Consider the following 25,407-nt stretch of genomic DNA (forward strand, 5'->3'; position numbering starts at 1 on the left):
ATAAACGTATTTAAAGATAGAAATTTTATTAGATAACATTAACTAAAATAGATATATCAAGCTAAGAAGATAGCATTAAGTAAAATACAATTTATTAGATAATATTATTGTTGTTGGAATTTTTATTAAAATAATACGATACATTTATTTAAAAATTTTAAATAAATTTATTCGTCTTAAACTAAACTATTTATATTGAAAACTAAACTATGTATTTTTTATAATAATTTTTTAACTAATAATTTTAATATATATTTTTAGAGCACGTGTTAACTAAATTTTTAAAATTATAAATGTTTACATTTTTTATAGTTAATTTATTCTAATAATTTTCTATGTGCAATATATGTATACGCGGTTCGTCTGCTGAGTCTTGTCAACCGCCGAGCTAGCTAGAGGGGGCTGTGTGAATTTTCTGACATATTCATCAAATTTTTAATGGGATTTATGATTTTCTTTGACGAGTTTAATTAGTTAATTAATGTGGGTTCCCAATGAAACGGGCCCTGTAAATCATATTAAAAATTTGTTGTAAAAATAGTACTAGTATATCATAAGAAAACAATTTCTTACTATTAGCTAGTTAATTTCAGAAAAGAAAAGAAACTTAATATTAATTTTTTTATGCAATTTCTAAGACATAAATAAATTAAATAATCCACTCTTTCAAGGGTGGCTGCTTCTAGGCAAACCTCCTGGCTGTCTCTGCACCCCTACCTCCTTTATCATTGAGCGGTTATTTAGGGGCCTTAGCTGGTGATCCGGGCTGTTTCCCTCTCGACGATGAAGCTTATCCCCCATCGTCTCACTGGTCGACCTTGACCCTTGTTATTTTGAGGTTCTTATTTTACCGGAGGGCTTTGAATTGGCCCCCCGATCGTATTTCACCCGAGATTAAAGAAAAGCTGGGTAATTTCTCTTTTCAAAGCTATCTTCCCACAAAAAAAAAAACATTCTTCAATATTTTATATTCTTAAAATAAATTTATATAAATTTATTTAAATGAATTTGATTTACTATACATAACATATATGTTATATCAATAGTAAATTGAATTAATTTGATTCGATTTAGATTGAAAAAACATAAATCAAATTTTAGTTGATTTGATTTATATAATTTTATTTTAAAACATATATTTATATTGATCTATTTTAAGACATTAATATAATATTAGAATTTAGAAGTCATTTAATTTGTTTATGTTATTTACCCCAACTTTAGTAGTTTTGATCATTCTCATTTATATAATCAAAATTTACTTAGTTATGTATAAGAGTTGAATGATAATAAAAAGTCAACACTCTTTTAAAGATAACATTATTTATTTCGAACAAGTTATGAAGATGACTCTCAAAAAATAAAAAATCTCTCAAAATTAGCTAAAATTAACAAAACTATTTGTCGTGAATTTTCCAATTTATATTAATTTAAAGGTCACTGAATATCTTATAAGATGCATGGAAATTTACTAAACTATTCCATTTGCATGGCACTTTTAAATTTGGTTATTTCAGTGTTGATTTTTTCAAACTCTACCCTCCGTTTGTGTTGCAATATTTCTCAAATTTTATACCTAATTGCCTTCTTGTTTAAGCTACGAATGTCATAAGTCAATCATTTTTACTAATTTAATTTAGAATGCAAAAATAGTAGCTATGAATTTGCACGTGTTATTCTTACCACGATTGCATATAATTCGTAACCTGCTACCCCAAAAATAAAATTTGACATTCTTTAACATTAGCCCCCATTTTGTCAAAAGAGATGGTGAATAATGTGTCCAAAAACAAAACCCCACGTTCTTTCTTCCCCACAAACACACACTATATATAATATATAATATATTAATTATTTATTAATTTTCCTTCATTCAAGGAAACCTAACAAAACATGCAAAAATTTCCATAACAAAATCCCTGCAAGAAACACTTTAATCAAGGCATGATATATATGAAATTTCCCACCCTCACCCCCAAATCCGTGGCTTTTAGTTTTAGAGCATTGTTAAGTGGGAGTGTTTAAACCTAAATCCATCTAAATTAAATCGTTTATTTAATTCAATTTAAATCAAAAACCGATTAAAATTTGTATTAGTTCGAATTTGATTGGATTTTATTTTTTACAAATCATTGTATCGGATCAGATTTTGGATTTATTTTTTATAATATATTTAATCCAATCTAATCGCACAATGTGCTATAATATTATTATTTTATTATTATATTTATAATTATACTTATAACATGTTCAATTTTTTATAAATTTTTATATTATTCATGTATTATTATTATTTAATAAATATTTTATGTTTAAAATATTATTTATTTATTTATTTTAATTAACCTATAATTTTATTTCTATTGTTATGTTATCGTTGGTTTTTTAAGATATTATTGAGATTTGTTATGTCATTGTTGATTATTTAAAATTTGATATTGAGACTTGTTATATGTATTTAATTTTTTTAATTTATAAACTGCAAATCCAATCTCAATCCAAACTGCTTGAAATTGGATTGAATCGGATCGAATTTTTTTTAAACATCCAATCAAAACTGCACTACAAATAAATTTTGTGTTCGAATCGAATGAATTTTTGACTCAAAATCGATCTAAACTGCACCGTAAACATACACTCCTGTTAAGTATAAGTGAATTAATTAAATAATTACGGCTAATCAATCACAGGGTGCATCTACTTTTATTTGTTTGGTTCGGGAATTAGGGAAAAAGACAAAAGAAAAAAAAAAGAAAAAAATTATGTTGACTATTTATACCTTTTGCCATCTTGTTTTGACAAAGTGTGAAAAGGAAAAAAAGGACAATTCATGTGCAGACACAATTACAAGAGACAAAAATACTTTAAATTTTGTTTTGATCGTGCATTATTATTATTGTAGAGTAAAAATGACGATTGTTTTGGCACCATTTATTTGCTACCTAGCTACTATAATATATACTTACATTATTACATTACAAAATTAATATATTTTAATAAATAATTTTTTTCTTATTATAATATAATTATTAAGAGATTCGAGCTCCTTTCTGATCTTAATTTTTTTCTTATAAAAAATATTGTAAGTTGTTATACCGCCACATGATAAACGTATATATTATTTTAATTAATAATTTATAATTAAGATTTAATTGGAATAATCCCATGATGTACAATATCTTAATTAAAAACTATTATACAATATCATGTAATGCCACATTAATCTACAGTAAAAGCATTTGTTGCTATTAATTAATGGTACGTAGTGTTTTGGGTAACGTAAATGTATATAACTATGTATTTATGCACGAACCTTATTGTTTAGCTAGAAACTTGATAGAAAGGTCCCACGGAAAAGAGAAAGAAAAATACAATATTATATAAAATAAAATATGAAAGAGACACGAAATCAGATCATCACAATATCTAATTATTATTGATAGGAATCCAAAGAGAACTTTACCGAGTTAAGCCTCAAAGAAATTAATGATATTAACTTCGAAATCGTTCTTGGGATTTTAATTATACTAATGTTGTTTTTGAGATTAATAAAAGGATATTACGATTAGCTTCTTATTATTTTTTATTAACAATATATTAATGTGGCTTGATGATATAAACAGTTAATAATGACATAAATTATTTTATAATTTGGTCGTATATAATAATATGATAATAAATTATTCAATAATACGTGGCATATTAATATAGATAATTATACTACATATCACGATATTATTTATCTGTATATTATCTATTATGTCATTATCATAAATATATTAAATTACTCTATAACTTTACATTAAATAAGTGACTCATATTCTAATTTTTTAAATTAAATATCGTACACTAAATTAATTTTTTTTATCGATTTTTTTTTGTTGAGTAAATAATTTCTATATGTGAGATAACCTTCATTTCTTAAGTAAATTTTTAGAATTGAGTTAAATATTTAGAATTCTATTAAGAGCACTTAATTATATAATTGGATAGGCAAATGAAATCTACCATCTGCAGGGGTGTTATCATGATTAGGTGATCATGATGAATTATATGATTAGATCCTTCTAAATGGCGATCCAGTTACGTGCGTGAGAATTGCGATGGCCAAAGACAGACCCTAATAATAATTAAAACCAAATAAAACCTTTCCCGTACGTACAAATTAATTTTGATCAATCCAACTAATTCCCAATCTTCAAGGATTAATTAAATAAAGCCAAAGAATGAAGATAGGGACAATAAGAATGGGGCCAATCCCAATTAATTTATTAATTAATTAATCATATAACATATGGAATTAGACTTGCTTGATATATAAGGAGAATGTATCAACCAATATTTTACTTTGCCCAACAAAGAGGTATTGAACTATTGATTGACTTCACAGAATTCAAATTCATGCTCATGCATGCATGAGTTCATCATACATGTACCATACCAAGTGTCATTCTCTTCATTGGTCATATACATTATCTACAGCTACTTATTTTGACTCTACGTACTTAGATTATTCAAACTTCAAAGTCACCTCTTTTTTCTGATAAATGCATTCACATTCATGAGAAGCCAATTTTATTATAAAGAAAATCATATTTGAAGTCCAAGTGCCTGATCAAAACTCATATTAACTTATGATTAATGTTTCATGGTACCATTAAAAGCCTCTAAATAAATTGAAGTTGATTGGTTTGTGTTCATCAGTAACTTACCTTGGTAAGTTTTTGAAGAACGAAAACTTTCAAATCAGTCATGATCTACGAACCAAATAAAATAGGAAAAGTATAGGTATTATTGGTGAACAATGTGAACAATACATATATTGGATGTTCATTTTACTAGGTATGCGGATGATTATTTTAATATTAAGATTTAGATAGATAATTTGGAAGTGTAGTATGTTTTTATTTTATTGGTAGTTATTTATGTTGTTCAAAAAAATTATCGATTACCTAGCATTACCCAATAAAATAATATCTAAAAAAAATTCTGACGTTCAAATCATTAATTGTGTAAGAGGTATTAAAATTAGAAAAATAATAACATATTACTAATAAATCATATAATTTTAAAGAATAATAAACACATCCACATCTTATCTTATCTTATATATATAAAAGTCATGTGATGTGGTTAATTAGTAAACCTTGTCAACGGAATTTGGAGAGTTTAATGCGTTTGAAATCATCCCACGAGAGTGGGAAGGCGATAATATGTGGAAGTTTTTAAAAGTCTTGCTGGAAAGTGTTGTTAAATTGCAAGAACAAAGACATGATACAATAAATTCAAACTTGTTATAACCTAATTCAGTGTCTAGAGAATGCAAACTTGCAAAGTCAAGATGGTGGGCACCCTTCTTCAATCATTGCACATTCTCTACACACATCACATTGACAACAATCCTCTTTATTCCCACTATTTATTCACATTTATTTACGTTCAAGCTATATGCTTCTTCTCATATTTTCAAAGACTCATCTAGTTTCGTATCTTACTTTGCTATTAATCTTAAGCTAATTTATACTTTAGACTTAATTATGACTGGTCAAAATTGGATTTAACGTAATTTAGAGTTTAGACATTATAGTTTCTTTTCTTTGTTTGGTGCAAACATTAGTATGTACTTTGTACTGTATAGTTTAATCACTTCCATTCATGTCATATTGTACTTATTAACTTTAACTTTTGAACTTAAATTACATACGATAAATTCTTAGGCATAAATTAATCTCTCTTACGGAAAACAATTATATTTGAATAATGTAGGGCACTTAAACGTGAGTGGGCTCTCCCTGTCAAAGATTAGATTCCAACTGTAGCTCACTATGTTGTGGTGAACTAAAACCTCTTCTTGCTAAGTAACCCTCTGTTACTTAGAATCAATATGTTTGAATAATGTGTGATTTTAAAAATGCTATAGTTTGTAAACAATGAAATTAACTCGGCCCTAATCTAATTAAGTAGTCTCCTTTTGCTCTCTTTTATGGTCAATATCTTTTTTTTTTATATATATATCAGATTTATGGTCAATATCTTTTTAGTGAAAAATATCACTGATAAAGCTTGGCTGAGTAACTGGGCCTTTTGCTGTAAACAGTATATAGACTAAAAGTACAATATTAGCCTAATGACTATTGGGCCCAATATTCTACATTTGCTCCATTACTACAGAATGCTACTGCACATCGCTCCAAATACGAACAGCTCAATCGAAAGAAAAAGATTGAGGGTTGGTTTGTTACCGGCCCACACACCTGACCAAGGAAAAAAAACAAAAAAAAAAGAAAAGGATTCGGTGATTCGATGTTACACTTTCAGTTGTTGTAAGTTTTGAACATTTAAACTTTATCGATGTTTGCCTTGCAATATGTGCATCCGGACTCAGGACTTGACTAGACTAAGAGTGAATGGTAACCCTTAACGTGGTGTGTGTTAGTGTTAATATTTCCTCAAACAAATTATTTTAATCGCTATGCCCATTTGATTTTTTGGGGAGCTTGATTCAAGATGTAAAGATTTCAGGCTTGTATATCAAAATATAATCCAAATTGAAGACCAACAAAACCATGAAACTCTTGAATCAAAACATCTATTAATATATCTATTATCTATTATTAAATATATAATAGGAGAGTAGTAGTTGATTCTTTACTCGACAAGTGGCGCGTTCAGTGATGGACGAGTGTATAAGCTCAATGTTTGACAAGTGGCAAAACAACAAAAATCTATAAAATAATCAAAATTAAAAGTTCTGTAACATAGAAGAGAAATTCAAAACAATTTGGTTCGCAGTCGGGCAGCAGGTGCTGCAAATGTGATCATTACGACGTTGTAACTAGGGGATTTGGACCCTGAGGTTGACGAATTTTTGGTTTTCCAGAATTTTTGTTTGTGCTGCAAAAGGTTTGCAACTTTTCTAATTATAATTTAGATTACAAGTGTGTAATGAGTTTTTGTGCGATTTTTGGTCTCTCTAGCAAAGAGGAACAAGGGGAAGAATGAACTTTTGTGATATGAACGTCTTCTGTGGGGTTGAAGCCTGAGATCAGGATCTCTATTATGATTGACATCAAAAAAATTTTTTGAAAAAATTTTATGCTCTTTGGAAGTGTTTTGAGTTTTATTGCTTGATTATGCTAAGTAGTACTACTACTACTATTCTGAAGTTGAATCATTCCAAATTTACTGAATTTAGCTCTGAACACTTGAACTGTCAAATGGTAACTTGGAAGTTTGGGTATTTAGATATACTAATATGTACAACCGTAAATGCATATTATCAAACAACCGTAAGCACAAAGGTTGCGGCCAGGAATCATTGACTAAGAAGCTTTCACAGTTGCCTTCATTTAATAGCAAGTCAGGTTCATTTTTCCCATTGCTACAGGCCTAGGGTCTGAGGCTTTTCCCTTCAAACAACACTTTGATCTGTCTGTAGATTCTTTGGGGAATTTAAACAATGTGGTTTTGCCTTTTTTGTGAGTTGTGCAATGTATTCAAATGCATTGCTAATGGAGTTGGCCATTTTTTTCTAACTGGTATTTTGACCCGTTCCTCTACTACAGCTAGCATGAATGTATGCCTTCTATATATGTTGCAATGAAAAGCTGCTGCTGCTGCATGATAGGATCCAAAGTGTCATCCTTCAAGAGGTCCTTTAACTTGCAAGGTACTTAATTGGACTTTAATTTTCTTCATTGCAAGAGGTCCTTTAATTCTTTCAAACCCCTATATTTAGGAGTAAAGATGGAAACATGTAACTACATCCATTCTAATAAATATCTTTCATCAATAAATCCTCAATTATTCTTTATTTATTTATTTTGTCTGTTAAATCTTTGCTGGCTAATTGGTTTATGAAAACCCCACTAAATTCTTCTAAAAAATTGTGCTGCATATATTATCAGTTAGTTACAACATTATCTCATGTTTGATTTTTGTTCTTCTCAGTCTTGCTTTGTGATACTAGAGCAGCAGTACTTTAGGGATAGAAATTTTGCTTAAATTCTATGTAAACCCAGGCAAACTGAAAGAGTTTCATTTCTTAAATAATGTCGTAACTAATTTAAAATATTCTTTTTGTTTTTGCAATAGTTCAGGTTCAAACAATTCACATGCTCAAACATGAGGTAGTGCAGTTCTTTGATCTGGTGTTTCTATTCCTTTTATTTTTCTTTTTCTTTTTCCAAGACAAAAAAAGCAGCATATCATTCGTGCACCAAGCTAATAATCCTTTTTGCATTTGTAATAGTAATTTATAGAGAAGTTGTCGGCAGAGCAGCTTTTAAAACTGTGTTTCCATTATTTTTGCTTCCTTCACATATATGTTTCTTTTAGTAGTCGTAATCCACACAATTTTAGAGTAATTCACAATTCATACTATTTTTTATCGACTCCAACAATATGAGTAATTATTAAGTTCACTTACTTATATTGCATTATATATAGGATTGTGATGAGTGTCAAATTAATTTCTCTCATGCAATAAGCTAAGTCTTAACGGCAGCTCAACTTTTTTGACGCTAAAATGTCACAAACATAAATATTCATGGCTTCTGTTTGTGCTACTCTAGACTTAAATATTCATGACCTCCCAACTCTGTTTATATATTTTCTGAAAGTTTATATAATTTTACTTTGGCTTGCTCCTAAATATTGGAAAGTTATATCTTTATTTAAGATATAATATACAGAATGTTATCTCAGCTTTCTTATCATTTATTTTTGTTGAAGGCACGAGGAACAGTTGCCACAAGTCTGGTTGAGCAAGGAATCATAGAAGTTGGTGATGATGTTGACATTTTGAGTCTAATGCAGGTATGTTCACACAGGTTTTTCCTGGGTTTTGGCTTTCTTTTGATTCTAATACATTTCTTTTGACCAACTCCAAGTGATCACATTTTGTCTTTATATATCTTTTATTTTCAAATTTAGTGATGTAATGAATTTTTCATAGATGGGCATCAGTATAATCTTTACTATGTAGCGGTGGGTCCTAAAACTGAGTTATTCAGTGCAGGGTGCCCCCTTAAAACAACAGTTAATCAAGAATTTGCAATTATATTATTTAGAGGCAGGAACTATAATCCCAAACACTGGCCTGTAATTATCTCATGCTGTGGAAACCACATAAACCTATCTATCCTAGATTGATTAAAACAACAATTGAGGGCCTGGGTATCAAGGAAACAAAAGAGATGAGGAAGAGAGGACTTGCCGTGTTAACCAAAACTCGGTATGCTTGCTCCATTCTCAGAAAATTTTACAATTTGTACACACAGAAGAATATTGGAATAAATACCGTTCTGAGAAACTTTGTCCTAACGTTATTTTTGTGTTCTTTATTTTGGCCAATATTATAAAGTAATAATCACAAGGTGAAGTTCTGGGCTCACTTATATTTATAATGAAAGTTGCCTCCCATGTGAGACAAGCTGCTGAACTTCAATTTCTGGTGTTGAAAATGTTAGAAAAACAAGTCTCTTTTTTTTTTTTTCAATGTCCAAACACGTTTAGTAGAAAATAAATATAGTGGTTATTTGTAGATTAATAAGTGGTGTATGTATGAACAAAGGTCTAACTCAGAATATTTTTTTAATTTAATTTTTAGTTTCAATTTTGGGTGTGTGATATGTATCAGTTAATGACTTAATGTAAAAGATTATAACCTTCATATGATGATAGACAAAGATCAATCAAAGAACGGCACAAAAGTATATTATGGTTCATAGAAGATAGATGATAACAAAATGGAGAAAGTAAAACATGCTGCAACAGCAGTGAAGGCAAAAATTCTATCAAATGAGGAAGATGACAAAATCCAAGAACTGGCTTCTTCATTTATAGAAAAGCAGCCAGTCTCTTAGCACATAAGGTAATTACAGGGTTTATCAGTACTTGAGTGATATATAATGAGATCTGGATCCTTTAACAAAAATATTTCAAACATATGTGATGATTGGTCAGGGAATAGAAGTGGCAAACCAACCATATCTCCACTTACGAAAAGTTAAGAAAAATTTATTACTTTCAAGTAAAAACATGTGTCCATGATGAGAAATTGCGAGAATTAAAGTATAAACACTTTGGTAGTCTCTGGACAAACAATCCAAGTTAATTTCGACTTCACACAACTGAAAAACATGAAAGAACTCCCACCCAAGCAAAGGTTCCTGCCAAAAGCACATCATACGCATTAGAAAGCAATAGGCAGAATCAGTACCAGTACCCCAAGCAAGTGGGAACAGACAAAAAAGAAGTGGAAAGCAAAATAAGCAACTGATATCAAAACTTACAATCTAATTTGAAACAGCTGAGTCATGTTCTAGGCAACAGGATTTCCGTTTCAATTAATCATTCAACATTATGTGTGCATAAAGTCATGAATTCACATTTTGTTCCAGCAAGCAATTATCTTAGTATGTTTTTTCCCCAATTGTTCAAACAAAGGCAGTCATCAATATTAAAGTATGTGTTAGAACCTACCGAATCAACCATAATTTACATCTACTCCAGTGGAAAGCCATGAGTACAGGGTCAAAGTAACAAACTCCTACCATCTTCAACAATAAGTTGAAATTGAGTATATACCCAAAATAACCCCTGAAATTTGCATCATGCCACAAATTAACACCTAAAATTTCAATTAACTGAATCCGATCTCCCAAATTCCAATTGTGTCTGGTGTTAATCCCTTAGTTTATCTCTGTTAACAGCAAGTTAAATTGGCACGTTAAGTTGCAACAGTGAACAAATGGAAACAATGTCATTTTGTGGTTGTGCAAATTACATCTCTCCCTACGAAGAGATCATTCACATAAAAACCACTTGACTATTACTCTCCCTCTCCTCCTTGACGCCATTCTAAGCAAACTCTATTGTTGCCACTGTCGCTTAAGTGCCAACTCAGCTGGGTTTAGGGTTTATGGAGATGAACCTGGGGCCAATGCATGTCACAAATCAAAATGTGGAAGTTCAGAATGGGTTAATTGAAATTTCAGGGATCAATTCGAGGCTTGATGTAAATTACAAGTGCCATCTTGGGTATTTAGTCGTTGAAATCAAGCCCAACCAACCATCATTTGCAACTAAAAACACGCATACTCTTCAGTTTTATACAATAATAAAATTAAAATGAAGTCTAGTCAACTTAAAACACATTACACACACAACGCAGGGGGTAAAATATATATATAACTTAACTGGTTTTGTAGTAGGAGGATCAATCTTCACATCCCCATTCTCCATTCATAGAGCCAGAAAGAACTAAAGAAGATAAGATTAACACTACAAGCTACAAGCATGAAACTTTTCTGTTTGTGCAGCTAATGTGAACAAAAATTATGGTCCTACGGTAACAGCAAACCCAATTTAATCCACAAAGAGACACCTACGAAACTAACATTCTCTAATCCTAATCAAGTAAAAGCGTGAACAATCCCATAAATCCGAACGCGAGAATATTGATAACGAGAGCAATTAATCAATTAATCAGGAATGAGGAATGAATCCGAAAACCCTAGATCAGGGAGAAGCAGAAACCTGGAATGAATCAGGCATTGGCGGTTTTAGGGATGACGGGAAAGGCGGCGCCCTTGGATTGGGAGTGATTAAGGGAGGCTCGTTCCTTGATCTTCTGCATCTGAAGCATGCGCTCCATGAGGAGCTCGTACTGACACTTCTCGTAGGAGTGACGCTCGTTCTCGCACTTCCATGGAAGGTAGAGCTCGGCCTGGCGGCACTTGTTGAGAGGGATGAGGAGGTGCGCACACTGGTCCCTGTATGCAAGGGGAACCTTGGCTTCCACCATCTCCTCCTGCGTCGCTATCATCTTCTTCGATGAACCGGGAACCTCCATCTCTCACTTTCACTGCTTCTCTTTGTAACACACTCTCTGCTCGCTCTCTGCGCTTCCTCCCTTATAGTGTCTTCACTGCCCTCTCAATATTGAACAGCATCTTAATTCTTACCCAATCAATTTTATTTTTTTTATAAATTAAAAACACTCTATCAAAATATTTTTATGTAGAGAAACGACTAAGCAGCAGAAAAATTTATTATCTTTTGTAGTATTTTTATTCACCAATTAAATATATGTTCTATATGTTCAAAGTCTTATAAATACGAGTATAAATTATAACTGATTAAATATAAACTCAAAAACAATAATATTTGTTAAAAAGATATTTCATATTTAGATAAGGAGTTTTGATAATAAAAGAAAACTTTGTATTGAAAATTTTCGCTTATTAAAATAATGATTTCACTCTTTTTTTTTAATAATGTCACTCTAAATATTGTTTTTTACGTTGTATATTACATTTTTTTTGTTGTCCACGGTATATTCTAACTTGATATTAGTCCATCGTAAATCTGAATTTCATTTAAAGGTTTATCGTTAGTTAATAAATTATTGCATGCACAAAGCAAAAACATTGTATATTACATGAATTTGTAAAAGAAAATTACATTATCAAAATTAGAGTGACAATATCCATCATCTTATTTTAAACCATTACAACAATCTTAAATCTACATTTAAATGTTTATTCTAGATTGCCCGTCAATAAATTTTTAGTAGCAAATTTAAGAGTAATGATTTAAATTATATTTTAAAATTTTTAATATTGGACATTTAATCTTTTAAATTTTAAAATGCATAAAAAATCTTTAATATTTATTTTTGTTAGATTTTTTAATTTGATTCATGTAATCGAAATGATTATTTTGGATTTAAAAAAAATAGAGATTATTTTAAAATTTTTTTATTATTTAAAAATTATTTTATACTTCACTCTTTAAATTAAATTAGATGAAAAATATATTGTTAGACAAAAATAAACATTAAAAATTATTTGGTATACTTTGAAACTTCAGAACTAAAGTATTTAATTTTAAAAATTTTAGGAACTAATTTAGATAATTATTTTAATTTAAATAAAAAATTTGCTAATATGTGTGTTAAGAGTTAAAAATATCATAAAAATTTTTTTTGTTAGAAATTCTAAAATAGATCATTTTTTATATTTTAATATATTAAATATATAAAAAATTTAAAAATTTTTCATTATGATAATTTTTAAAACATTTAATTAAGTTATATTTTAAAGACACATTTAAGAATATAATAAAAATATATTTTCAATTATTTTTTGTCGAACATTTTTTTATAGTATTTTTAGCAGAAAAATACTAGGGAGCCATCATGATTTATTATTTTTAGTTATTACTTAGTCATCAACTCAACTTTATCTCATACTTTTAAACATTGATAGTTAATTAATGTCTAAAAATAATAAATTTTGATAGCCTTTTAGCATTTTTTCTAGCATCTCCGGTAAAACACAATTGATAAATTATATTTTTAAATAAAAAATATTAGGGAGCTATTTAAATTTATTATTTTTAACTATTATTTACTCTTCAAAATCAATTCTTTTAATTTAATAATTCAATAACATACTTTATCTCATTATTTTAAATATTAATAATTAATCAATGATAAAAACAATAAATTTTAATAGCAATCTAATATTTATCTTTTTAAATATGTCCTTAAATAACAATATAACTATTAGCTACTTTAAACAAGAATGAATTATCAACCCAGTCCCGTCCATTTCTTAGAAAAACAACGCGACCCCTCACAATAAAAACTATCCCCTTCGATCCATGTCTTCTCACTACAACATTTTTAAGTTGAGGCAACATTTAAAAAGTATTGTTTAAAAGCTGATAAAAATGTTGCTTTTGATCTATGTCAACACTTTTGGATCTAAGACAACGTTTTTGGGCGGCGTTGCATGTGCGGCCATTGCCTTAGATCAAGGCAAAACTTTTTTGCTTCAAAAGCGTTGCTTTTGAGGACAACACCTGGTAAGTGTTGTCTTTGGTTGAAAAACAACAACACTTCAAAGGTGTATTTGAGACAACACTTTTGCAGTGTTGTATTTTCTTATATTTTGGCCACTACTAAAAAGTGTTGGCTATTTGCAATAAAATACAATCTTTTTACGCATTGCTTATAAGTTTGAATTTGCAATCCTTTAAAGTGTTGCCTATTAATTTTGAATATGTAATCTTTACAAGTGTTGCCTTTTCTTTTGGATATGCAACCTATACAAGTGTTGCTTTTTTTTTTTTTGGATATGCAACTATTTAAGTGTTGTCTAATATTCAAAATATGCAACTAATAGGAGAGTTGCCTTTTGAGCAAAAATAAAAGTTACTTTTGTAATAAAAATACAAAAAAATAAAATTTACAATAAAATTTTTTGTTCATACATATGTAATTATTTTAATTAATAAATAAATTTGTGCACAACAAAAAAATTTATAAAAGAGACAAAATAACTAATAATAAAGTAAAAATTAAAATAGATATTAAAAGGATCCATTAGTATTTTAAATACATGTCCATCAATAATTCTCGACAAAATAATAAAATTCTTATATAACAATATATAACAAAATAGTAATTAATATTTGTAAAAAAGATGTCAATCTACTTGCATATTTTATATCCATGCTTGACTTGTCCTATATGCTAAATCTGCAAATAATACACAACAAAAAAATAAGTAACTTATCATTAAAACTAAAAAATTACAATAATAGAAATTTCTTTATGATATTAAATACATAGATATAAAAGTAATAAATAGCTTGCCTTAGATTTCATTCATGCAAGACACAAAATCACTAAATACCAAATACATAAATTACTAAATTAAAACAGAGTTGATGTGTAAGGAGAGAATAGAAAACAGAGAAGAAGCTTCAAGATTCTACTATGTGCAAAAAGAGATCTCAATCTTCTATTCTTGCCACTGACTAAACTAACTTCTATATAAATATGGAGCTAACTAACAAAGAGATATATTACAAATTTAAACTTCATAATAACTCGATATATTCAAGGTTTTTTTGCAGAAGAAAAAAGAACCAGAAGCTAAGCATTACCTCGTCAGTTGCATCTTCCCTTTCAGATGCACCGCTTTTAGCAACTTCACAGCTCTCATCTTTTCCTTTGTTTTCATGTTTTTCATCCTGGTTATTTTTACCAATCCATTCAACGGAAGCGGCAAAGCGGTCACGGTCACCGAGTAGAGCCAAAGTGTCCAAAGAATCAATCTAATAGCACCTATCACAATTATCATCAAAATTATCTTATAATTAATGAATGAATTAATTTTGGTGATTTTACTTAAATAATATAATTTAGTAAAGCCACTAGCAGCAATTAAGTAATGGGGCATATTCCTAATAAATTTAAAAAATTATGAAGAGGCCTACTCCTTGTAAGTTCCCATCATTTCCAATTCTAAATCTTTGGTATTCCTGTAAATTGGAACCTCCATTAAACCAAATCACAGAAGCTGTCACCTAAGGTTTGAAGCTCTATGAACAACAACAGAGTTTTGTTAATATCAACAATCTGCCAAAATTCAAATAAAAAATTACTAAAGCATCACATTTTTCACAATTGCAACAATTTAATTGGCTCCACATTTATGTTTTGATCACTAACATGAATTCAAGTATATTGAGAGTTGAAGAACTTGGCAAGAAACTCTCTTGAACTTTGCTGAATCTATCCATCTCTTCCTCCATAAAAAAATAAGTTACTTACATCCTGAAGCATCAAATAAAAAGAATAGCTACCTCTTTGGCATTCTATAAAGTCTGTGCTGTCCAAATCATAGAGCTTAAATGAAACTGCAAGAGAATTGCAAAGTCTGTGCTGTCCAAATTATAGATCTGCATGCAGTAAAATTCTAATGTCAAAAGGACATCCAATTAATTGAAATGACTAGTACTTGGAGATACCATGAAAAACAATAAAATTTATTACTAAGTAGCAACTAGCGAAGACAAAAACACTGATTTCTATATGAAAATTTAAACATAGAAATGCATGTGCTTTTATATCTAAACAAATACTGACCTCTAACTAAATGGGGAGATTACAATGCAGTGATGAGGTACCCAGGTTTTTTAATTACACTTAATTCAAATGGACTTCCCCCCTTAAACTAAATCAATAAGGCACAAACACACATATGATATATAACGAACATAAATACAAAGTTATGCAATGCATGTCTGTATTGTGTATAGTTCATCAAAGTTGTGGAGGCACATGTGCAATGTGTAGCTTAGCTTTATGAACCATTTTTAGGTTAATTTCCATTAACATACATGGCTTACTTCTCGTCCCAATCTGTCCATACATATTATTTAGTAGTAGATGAATCACATGCCCACAAATTAATGTTTTAAATTAAATAATTACAATTACTAATGGCTTAAATTAAAGGAGTATCTATCTATGTATGTGCAATCTCAGGAAGAGCAAAAAACAAATGCAGGCACGGAACATTCTGATCTGTACCAATACCTTATATTTAAATGAGAGACACAATTTAGCTAAAAAAGGAAACAGAACAAGACTTGACCCTACAACTACTCAGCTAATCAAATAATATATAGATTACAAAATACTAAACAACAGCATATATGTAAATTTCAAACTGATCAGTGATCACATTGAGCAGCCTTCAGGTTGAAGTTAAATTATTTTTTATAAGTTAAAGTAGTAAAACAAGTTTTTCATTGAAATAGCTATTGCACACAAAATCCATCAAGCAGCCAAACCATTGTTTACAACTTTACAAGATAAAACCATTGAAATAGCTATTGCACACAAAAACCATCAAATGTTTAAGCACTTGAGGTAGTTGTAGCCAAGACAAAGCTTCCAAGAATTCCCTAAATATTGTAGCTATGAAAGCAAACCTAATTTGCAAAGAGAGAAGCAGAAAAAAAAGAAGTGAACGTAATTGGAAGCATGGCGAAAAACTTAGCGCTAACTCAATTGAACTGAAGGAATTCCCAGCCAACTCCAACATCTACAATAACAATGAATCCACTGTTAAATTCTCAACTTGAGATTCCACCAACAATAATTAAATTTCAATCCCTAAAATTGCCATCATTCAGTGATTAAAGCAGCCACAGATAAATATATCATAACAATGAAACATTGTAGCGATTTTACAAGACCAGAATTAATTAAGCAGTAGGCAATGAACAGATAGTGACGCGAGCAGGGACGAACCCAACGGCGAGGCGAGCAGCGACGAACACGACGGAGACGCCAACAGCGACGCCAGCAATGAGGAACACAAGCAATGACGAGAAAATCGAATAGAGAAGAGTAAATCGCGAGCAATGACAAGGAATGCGAAGAGAAAAGAGTAAATCTCATATCAATCAAAATTCAAAGTGGTTACTGCTCGCGATTTTTAGGTTACTAATACACATGAATAAGTTACTCCAACCACTTTTTATTGGCTAATATGTATGTTAAGACTTAAGAGTTAAGGAGACATTGAAGAAGGGATCCAGAAGTGCAAATACAGTCTAGAGGGGAAGCTTATTACTGAGAAAATCATCAACCCAAACTGGGTTCAAAATGCAATGCTCAACATCTGGAAAAAGCCTGAAGGTTTTCAAATGAAGGAGATTCAAAACAAACTATACCAGTTCTTTTTCAAGAAGGAAACAGATATGAAGAGATTCTTAAAAGGAAGCCCATGGATCTTCAGTAACTCATGGCTCATAATGGAACAATGGGAAAGGAACACCAATCCTACAGAGATGGACTTTACAAAAGCTGAAGTGTATGTCCAGATTTGGAACCTGCCAGAACATTGCAAAACAATGAAGCTAGGATGGAAGTTAGCAGCAGTAGCAGGTGAAGTGCTAGAATGCAACCTTTTTGAAGGAAACAACAGTCAGGGAATATTCATCAAAGCCAAGGTGAGGATCAATGTGAACCAGCCAATCAAAAGGGGAGTGAACATTGGCAGTACTATAGACGGAATCACATGGGTAGACTTCAAATATGAAAAACTCCCAACTCTTTGCTATTTCTATGGCTTATTAGGTCACGATGAAAACAACTATAAAAGAGCAGAAGAGAAGGAGGAAGGAAGACTACAGACATCCAGAAAACTCGGAGCATGGATAAGAGCAGAAATAACAGGAGTTAAAGTGGAAGTAGAAGCAAACAAAAAGCAAAAGGAGGAAGAAGGGGCAAGAACAAGCCAGAACCAAAAGGAATCCACCAAACAAAGCCAAAAAAAGTTACTAGAAAAGCTAGAAAAATTAAAAATGCTCGATAAACAACATGTTGTCGAAGAAGGGAAGAGGAATAGCAGCCTAATAGCTACTATAAGGACAGAACAAGAGACAGAAAAAGGCCAGCAAACAAAGAAGTAACCAAAGAGGAAAAGATTCAAAATAAAGATACATCAGCCAAACCAAATGACAATAATACAAAAAGTGAAGCCAAGTCAACTAAATACACTGGGCTAGAGATCAGGGGTAAAAAGAAAGAAACTGAAATGGAGGAAAAAGAAAAAGAAGGGCAAAAAAATGGAAAAGAAGAGCAAGGGAGATAGAAAGCAACAAATAAAAAGAGGATGGGAAGGGAGTTATGGAGGGGAAAAGGAAGTATCAAGGAGACACAACAACTGAAACAGAAGATGGAAACATAAGCAAGAAGCACCAAACAAACTCACCAACGGCAGTGGTTGCAAAGCAACCCTGTCGAGAACAATGAGACTAGTAAGTTGGAACTGCCGTGGGCTTGGGAACCCATGGGCAGTTAGAGCTCTCAACAAGCTCTTGAGACAAAAAGATCCCAACCTGGTTTTCTTAATGGAAACAAGGAAGAAGGCAGATGAGATTGGTAGATTGAGAAGAAGAGGAGGACTAGACAACATTTTTGGCGTAGATTGCAGAGGTGAAGGGAGAAGTAGAGCTGGAGGCTTGGCGGTCTTGTGGGAAAACGATCTTATAGTGGAAATTTCTTCAATGTCAGAAAATCACATTAATATGGTGATTAGTAAAGAAGGGGACAACAACTCATGGAGGGCTACAGGCTTTTATGGATATCCGGAAGGGGCAAACAAAAATAAGTCTTGGGAGATTCTTAAATCACTCGGACAATCAAGGAATAAGCCATGGTTGGTTTTTGGAGATTTCAATCAAGTTTTGGAGCAGAAGGACAAACAAGGAGGGCTGCCGGTGACTTTCTCACAAACAAGAGGATTTAAAGAGGCGCTTCAAACCAGTGAATTATTGGATCTAGGCTTTGTAGGCCATGCCTTCACATGGTCCAACAACCAAGGAGGGGAGCAAAATGTTCAAGAGAGATTGGATAGAGCTGTGGAAAACATAAGCTGGAAAAAAGCGTTCCCTAGAGCTGTGGTACAACACCTTCAAAGATATAGATCAGATCACAGTCCGATCTTCATAGACATGATGGGAGAAACAGAAAGAAAGAACAACAGATCACACAGGTTCAAATTTGAGGAGGTTTGGCTGGAAAAAGAAGAGTGTGAGGAGATAGTTAAGAAGACATGGATACCGGGCAATATGGGGATTACAAGGAAACTCCAAAATTATAGCAACACTCTGAAAGAGTGGGGACAAGTGTATTTCGGACAGATTCCTAAGGCAATAAAAGAAAAACAAAAAAAAATTGAAGAAGTGCAGGCAAGCCTACAAACAGAGGAGAACATAGCTAAAGCCAAAGTTTTGCAAGGAGAACTTGATGAACTCCTCAAACAAGAGGAGATTTGGTGGGCGCAAAGATCAAGAGCTACATGGCTAAAAGCAGGAGACCGAAATACTAAGTTCTTCCATCAAAAAGCTACGCAAAGAAGGAGTAGGAACAAGATTCTAAAGATCACCAATGAAGCGGGGATAGTCCATGAGGAGGAAGAAAAAGTAGAAGAGGTGATTACTAATTTTTTTGAAAATCTGTTTGCTGGTGATAGAATTGAAAATGTGGAGGAAGTCACAGAAGTGGTTAGAGGCAAAATAACACAAGAGAGATTGAATATCTTACAAGAAGAGTTCACAAGAGAAGAAGTCAAATCTGCTCTTAGCCAAATGCATCCGACAAAGGCTCCAGGGCCCGATGGCATGTCGGCTTTTTTTTACCAGCGAATGTGGGACATAGTAGGAGAGGATGTAACCGAATGGGCTCTCAATGTTCTCAACAACAGTGGTGACCCCTCAGAAATGAACAAAACCCACATATGCCTAATACCAAAAACTAGAAACCCCACTCATACAAAGAACTACAGGCCAATATCACTTTGCAATGTGATGTTCAAGATAGTTACCAAAGCCATTGCAAATAGAATGAAGTTGATCCTGTCGGACATAGTGGGTGATTTTCAAAGCGCTTTTATTCCTGGAAGACTTATAACGGATAACGGGCTAGCGGCGTTCGAAATTTTCCATTTTATGAAAAAGAAGAAAGATGGAAACAAAGGCTACATGGGGCTGAAATTGGATATGGAAAAAGCATACGATAGGGTCGAATGGGCTTTTCTAATGGAGGTATTGAGATCTATGGGATTTCCGCAAAAATGGATCGACCTTATCTGGAAATGTATCAGCTCAGTATCATTCTGAATCATTCTAAATGGCTGCCCAACAAAGGAATTTAAGCCCGGGAGAGGAATTAGGCAAGGGGATCCACTTTTCCCATACCTTTTTATTTTGTGTGCTGAAGTTTTCTCCGGTCTTCTGAGAAGAGCTCAAGAAAGGAAAGCAATCCAAGGGATTAAGATAGCAAGGACACCTCCTGAGATTACACACCTTTTCTTTGCCGATGACAGCATCTTATTCTTGAGATCATCAGACCAAACTATCCTATCGGTGATGGAGATTTTTAAAAACTACCAGTTAGCTTCTGGACAGAAAATCAATTTGGACAAGTCAGAGATTTTCTTTAGCCGAAACGTACCTCCTACCAGACAGATCCTTATCCAAGATTGGTTGAACATAAAGGCGGTGAAAAATCACTCAAAATATTTGGGAATCCCAACTTTGTTTGGAAGATCCAAGAAAAAATTTTTTGAGTTTGTCCAAGAGAGAACCTGGAAGAAGTTAAAAGGTTGGAAAGAGAAGTCGATCCAAAGTGGGAAAAGAGGTCTTAATCAAGTCAGTGGCACAATCTATTCCATCGTACATTATGGGGTGTTTCCAAATCCCTAAAAGTCTTTGCTGCCGTATAGAGAGGATTATTAGCAATTTTTACTGGGGGAGCAAGGAAGGGGAGAGAAAGATACACTGGGTAGCTTGGGAGAAGATGTGCAAGTCAAAAGAGGATGGAGGGTTAGGTTTCCGAAGTTTCGAGGCTTTTAACCAAGCACTTTTGGCTAAACAAGGATGGCGTTTAATCAAGAATCCAGAATCACTCACAACCAGAATGCTTAAAGCAAAATATTATGCTAGAAAAAAATTCACTGATTCAGACAGGGGATATAATCCTAGTTACACATGGAGAAACATATGGGAAACAAAGTGGGTGCTAGAGCTGGGTGGATTGTGGAAAATTAGTTCAGGAAAAAATACAAAGATTTGGGGAGATCCATGGCTTCCTAACCAAAATGGGTTCAAACTGTGGAGTACAAGAACAGGCTTTGATAAAGAAACCACAGTGGATAGCCTAATCAATCAAGAAGACAGAACATGGAACCAAGAGATAATCAACAATACCTTTCTACCTTTCGAAGCAGAGCAAATCCTAGAACTACCATTAGACATTCATGCAAAGGAAGATAGCTACTATTGGAAGTACAATAAAAAAGGAGATTATGAGGTAAAGAGAGCTTACCACCTCATAAGAAGGCATAACCAGAACGCAGTTCGTACCAGCACCCCAATCCAAGCAGAGCAACATTTTTGAAAAAAATTTTGGAAAATGAGAATCCGCTTGAGAGGCCAAAACTTTGCCTGGAGATTGATGAACCGGTCACTACCTACAAACCCAAATTTACAAAAGAGAGGCATCAGAGGAACTACAGCGTGGCCAAGGTGCTGGGAGAAGGAAGAGACAGATTCTCACCTATTCAGGGACTGCACCTGGACGAGGTGTTTCTGGTTTATCTCCCCATTTACGCTCAGAACGGAAACAGCGACCAACACCTCTCTGCAACAATGGGTTCAATCAATGCTCAATCTTTTTGGGGATGAAAGGGGTGGGCTCTTCCTTTGCTGTCTTCACGCAATTTGGCTCATAGGAACAAGCTAATATTCAATCAGAAACACTCTCGGCCAGAGGCACTGCTGGAGAAAGCGCACCAAGCCTACACGGAAGCAACCAAGGCCGACCTGCATGTCCCCTTGTTGCAAAGAACTCACCCAGAAAGCCAAAGTGCGAATAATTGGAGGACTCCAGAGCAAGGAAGATACAAAGTTAATGTAGATGCTGCCATTATAAATGATAAGAGAGGAGGAGTTGGTGTTGTAATTAAAAACTGAGAAGGGGTGGTTGTGCTTGCTACCATGCTGGAGGTTGCTGCATCATTTTCAGTTAGAGAGGCAGAAGCATGGGCTATTTTTATAGACTTGAGCTTGGCGGCACAAGAATATTTTTTGGAGGTAGAAGTGGAAGGGGATAATATTGAAATAATACAAGCTTTGAAAGCCACACAATCTTTTGCAGGTTCTTTTGGCACTATCATAATAAACTGTAAAGCCCTTTTGAATAGTTTTAGGTTTTACAACTTTACCCATATTAAAGGAAATGGAAATATAGTAGCGCATACACTAGCTTATTTAGCTCTTAGTAAGCCAAATTTTCTGTGGCTAGAAGAAACCCTATAATTATTTGTAATTTGGTCCACCTTGATATTATGGGCCTCCTTTAATTTACATATTGCACCGGTGGTGGTGTATGACAAGGGTATGGGGGTGGCTGGTGTGTAACCAGGTTGTGGTGTCAGGGGGACAGGGACTCGGACCCTCCGAGTTCCATGCCCAAAACGCACGGTCCGAGTCCAATGTATGGGGCTGACGATGGTGACGGACTCGGACCCTCCGAGATGGCGCGCTTTACAGACCGTCCGATTTTGGTTTGAGTAGTCGCACGGTCCGAGTCCATTGCGGGAATGGACACGCGGCGCTTCCCCGTTGAGTCCCTACTCGGTGGGCAACGTTTGAAAGAAGAAAACCTGCTCTCCTTTTAAATATTAATAATTAATTAATGATAAAAACAATAAATTTTAATAACAATCTAATAACAATCCAATAAATTTTACCTTGAGTAATTATTCTTGTAAGAAGTGGCATGCAGCGCTAGCTGCATTCCTTTAGAAGCAAAAGGAAATAGCGTCAGTAACTGAGTTTCCCTGCCATATAGCCCTTGGGAATTCAACCATTTGGAGGTGTAATCATGACACTTGAGCAGTAACTAAGCATCATAAATAAATAAATAGATATAGATATACTAGTCTTAACACCCATTGATTTCTAGTTTGTGTTCTTGGCACTGAAAAGTCTCACCGCCTATCTCCATGTCTTCTTCTTCTCAGTGGCGTGGCAAGGCTATAATCCCTATCCACTTCTCAGCTATTATCTTCAATAAAACTGATCTTCAGACTCTGGTAATAAGCATTATTTATCTTCATTACATATTCTATATTTTGAGCATCTTTAATTTGATTAATTATTACACAGAAAATATCAAGTAAATTTACAAGGAGATATGGAGGTGGTTTGTCGAATCCATTGTTTTTGAAGCCTCCAGATGGCACCAAATGGGAAGTGAATTGGACTAGAAAAAATGATGATGAGGTTTGGTTCCAAAAGGGTTGGAACAAATTCACTGAAAACTACTCCTTAGATCATGGCCACTTGATTCTTTTCACCTATCATGGAAATTCACAACTTGATGTTCACATCTTTGACAAATCTGCCTCTGAAATACTCTATCCGGGGTTAAAGTTAAACACTACTCCTACTACTACTGCTTGTGATGATGAAAAGAACATCAAACTTGATCTCATGCACAATGATGATGATGATGATGACTCCATTGAGATTTTGAAGCCTTGTAAACACAAACGCAGCATGCTAGTGTTGGTTCCTCAACCTTGTAATAAAAGAATGAAAGGTATGTATATATATATATAGATAGGATTATTTCATTTTCCATTTCTATTATTTAATTAATTATTAGCAGATGAGAAGAAGAAGGTTGCTGAAAGAAGATCAAGTTGTTCATCATTGAATTGGCCAAAGCAAGAAAGAGCACAGGAAGTAGCTATGAACTTCGTGTCTGATAATCCTTTCTTCACAATGTTCATAACCCATGTCCATCTAGCACACTACAAAGCGGTACGATTAAACTAACAAATATGAGATACATTGTTGTTGAAGGGTGTGCCAAACATGAAAGAGTATACTGATGAGGATGAGAAGGATGTGGAGCTGAAAATTGGGGAGAAATCGTGGAAAGTCAAACTGAGGCGTGGTAGCAACTCTTCAAATTGTCGGTACTTGGGTGGTGGATGGTCCTTGTTTGCAGATGAGAGTGAATTGCTTCCTGGAGATGTTTGTGTCTTTGAGCTCATCAACATTCATCCTTTGCAGTTTAGGGTTCATATTTTCAAAAAGCAGCAGAGTTAGTTTGATCTCAACTTGGAAGATAACATCACTTTCCATGCATTTTGATGGCCTTACCTTTTGGTTTTGATACATTTTGGAAAGAATATGATGAAAACGTTGTTGGTCCTCTAAACTTTCTCAAATAGTAAATATTGGGCAAAATTACTAAACACTATATTATGTGATATATGTTGGTTTTTGTTAGTCTTTGTTCAACACTAATGCAGTTTTAATATCAAAGAATTCCTCAGCTTTACCAACTTAACTTTGGAATAGTTCCGGTTCCAGATAGTGTTTCATAAAATAAAATATAAAATAATGAATGAATATTTCAGAAAACGATAAAGAGAACTCAATAGCAAGTGAAAAAAGGATACAAATTAATATTAATATGGTTATATTACATCAAGACTCATTTTTTTAAGGATTGAGATAATGAAATATGTATACAATGTCTATAATAGATTTTTTATTAGGTCCAATTGAAATATAAGCTGAAAATTAATCCTAATCTTATTATGGCTGTTTATTTTAACACACCACCATATTTTTGCTATTTTCACTTTTTTCTCAAATTCTCAATCCCTTTTGTTTCGCCCTCTCTCCTCCCCCCACTCAAACTCTCCAAATTCAATGCACAGACCTGTGACGGTGCTAGAACCCTGAGCTCCGCAACCTGCAACCAAGGAAGGTCACAGGTGAACGCAAGCCACCTGTTCGTTGCCCTCAAGCACGGCGCCATCGCTGAACATCCGGCATTCGCTGCAACCCAGCCGCCGGGCGAGAAGCCGCCGATCAGAACGGCTGCCAGGGAGATCTCACCGCCGAAGTGAACATCTTTCGAGTATTCTATGACCAGGGCCCGTTGTTTCTGAGCATAGAAGCAGCCGACCTCGAAGAAATAGCCGCCTATTACTCAACGGTTCACCA

The 25,407-nt window shown here is 33.1% G+C and overlaps 2 protein-coding genes and 1 long non-coding RNA gene across 3 annotated transcripts in view; 1 reads left to right on the forward strand and 2 right to left on the reverse strand.

Annotated features, from left to right (window-relative positions):
* Positions 1 to 7,273: 7,273 nt before the first annotated feature.
* Positions 7,274 to 25,407, forward strand: part of LOC107467238 (putative B3 domain-containing protein Os03g0621600) — a 28,647-nt gene continuing 10,513 nt past the window's right edge. Inside the window, exons 1-6 of the mRNA XM_052254417.1 lie at positions 7,274 to 8,129; positions 8,734 to 8,817; positions 23,403 to 23,474; positions 23,548 to 23,983; positions 24,053 to 24,207; positions 24,250 to 24,493. Coding sequence (XP_052110377.1) covers positions 8,115 to 8,129; positions 8,734 to 8,817; positions 23,403 to 23,474; positions 23,548 to 23,983; positions 24,053 to 24,207; positions 24,250 to 24,493 — 1,006 coding nt within the window. The 5' untranslated portion in view covers positions 7,274 to 8,114. The remainder of the gene's footprint in view (positions 8,130 to 8,733; positions 8,818 to 23,402; positions 23,475 to 23,547; positions 23,984 to 24,052; positions 24,208 to 24,249; positions 24,494 to 25,407) is intronic.
* On the reverse strand, positions 9,767 to 11,944 carry LOC107467561 (NADH dehydrogenase [ubiquinone] 1 beta subcomplex subunit 7). The gene is made up of 2 exons (XM_016086689.3): positions 11,542 to 11,944; positions 9,767 to 10,172 (listed from the first exon to the last, which is right to left on the reverse strand). The coding sequence occupies exon 1, from the start codon at positions 11,855 to 11,857 to the stop codon at positions 11,552 to 11,554; it is 306 nt and encodes a 101-aa protein (XP_015942175.1). The 5' UTR covers positions 11,858 to 11,944; the 3' UTR covers positions 9,767 to 10,172; positions 11,542 to 11,551.
* LOC107467510 (uncharacterized) lies at positions 14,467 to 16,765 on the reverse strand. The gene is made up of 3 exons (XR_008002761.1): positions 15,295 to 16,765; positions 14,962 to 15,142; positions 14,467 to 14,551 (listed from the first exon to the last, which is right to left on the reverse strand). It is a non-coding gene; the product is annotated as an uncharacterized LOC107467510 (long non-coding RNA).

Source organism: Arachis duranensis, chromosome 9 (assembly GCF_000817695.3).
Source record: "Arachis duranensis cultivar V14167 chromosome 9, aradu.V14167.gnm2.J7QH, whole genome shotgun sequence".
NCBI classification, from domain to species: domain Eukaryota; kingdom Viridiplantae; phylum Streptophyta; class Magnoliopsida; order Fabales; family Fabaceae; genus Arachis; species Arachis duranensis.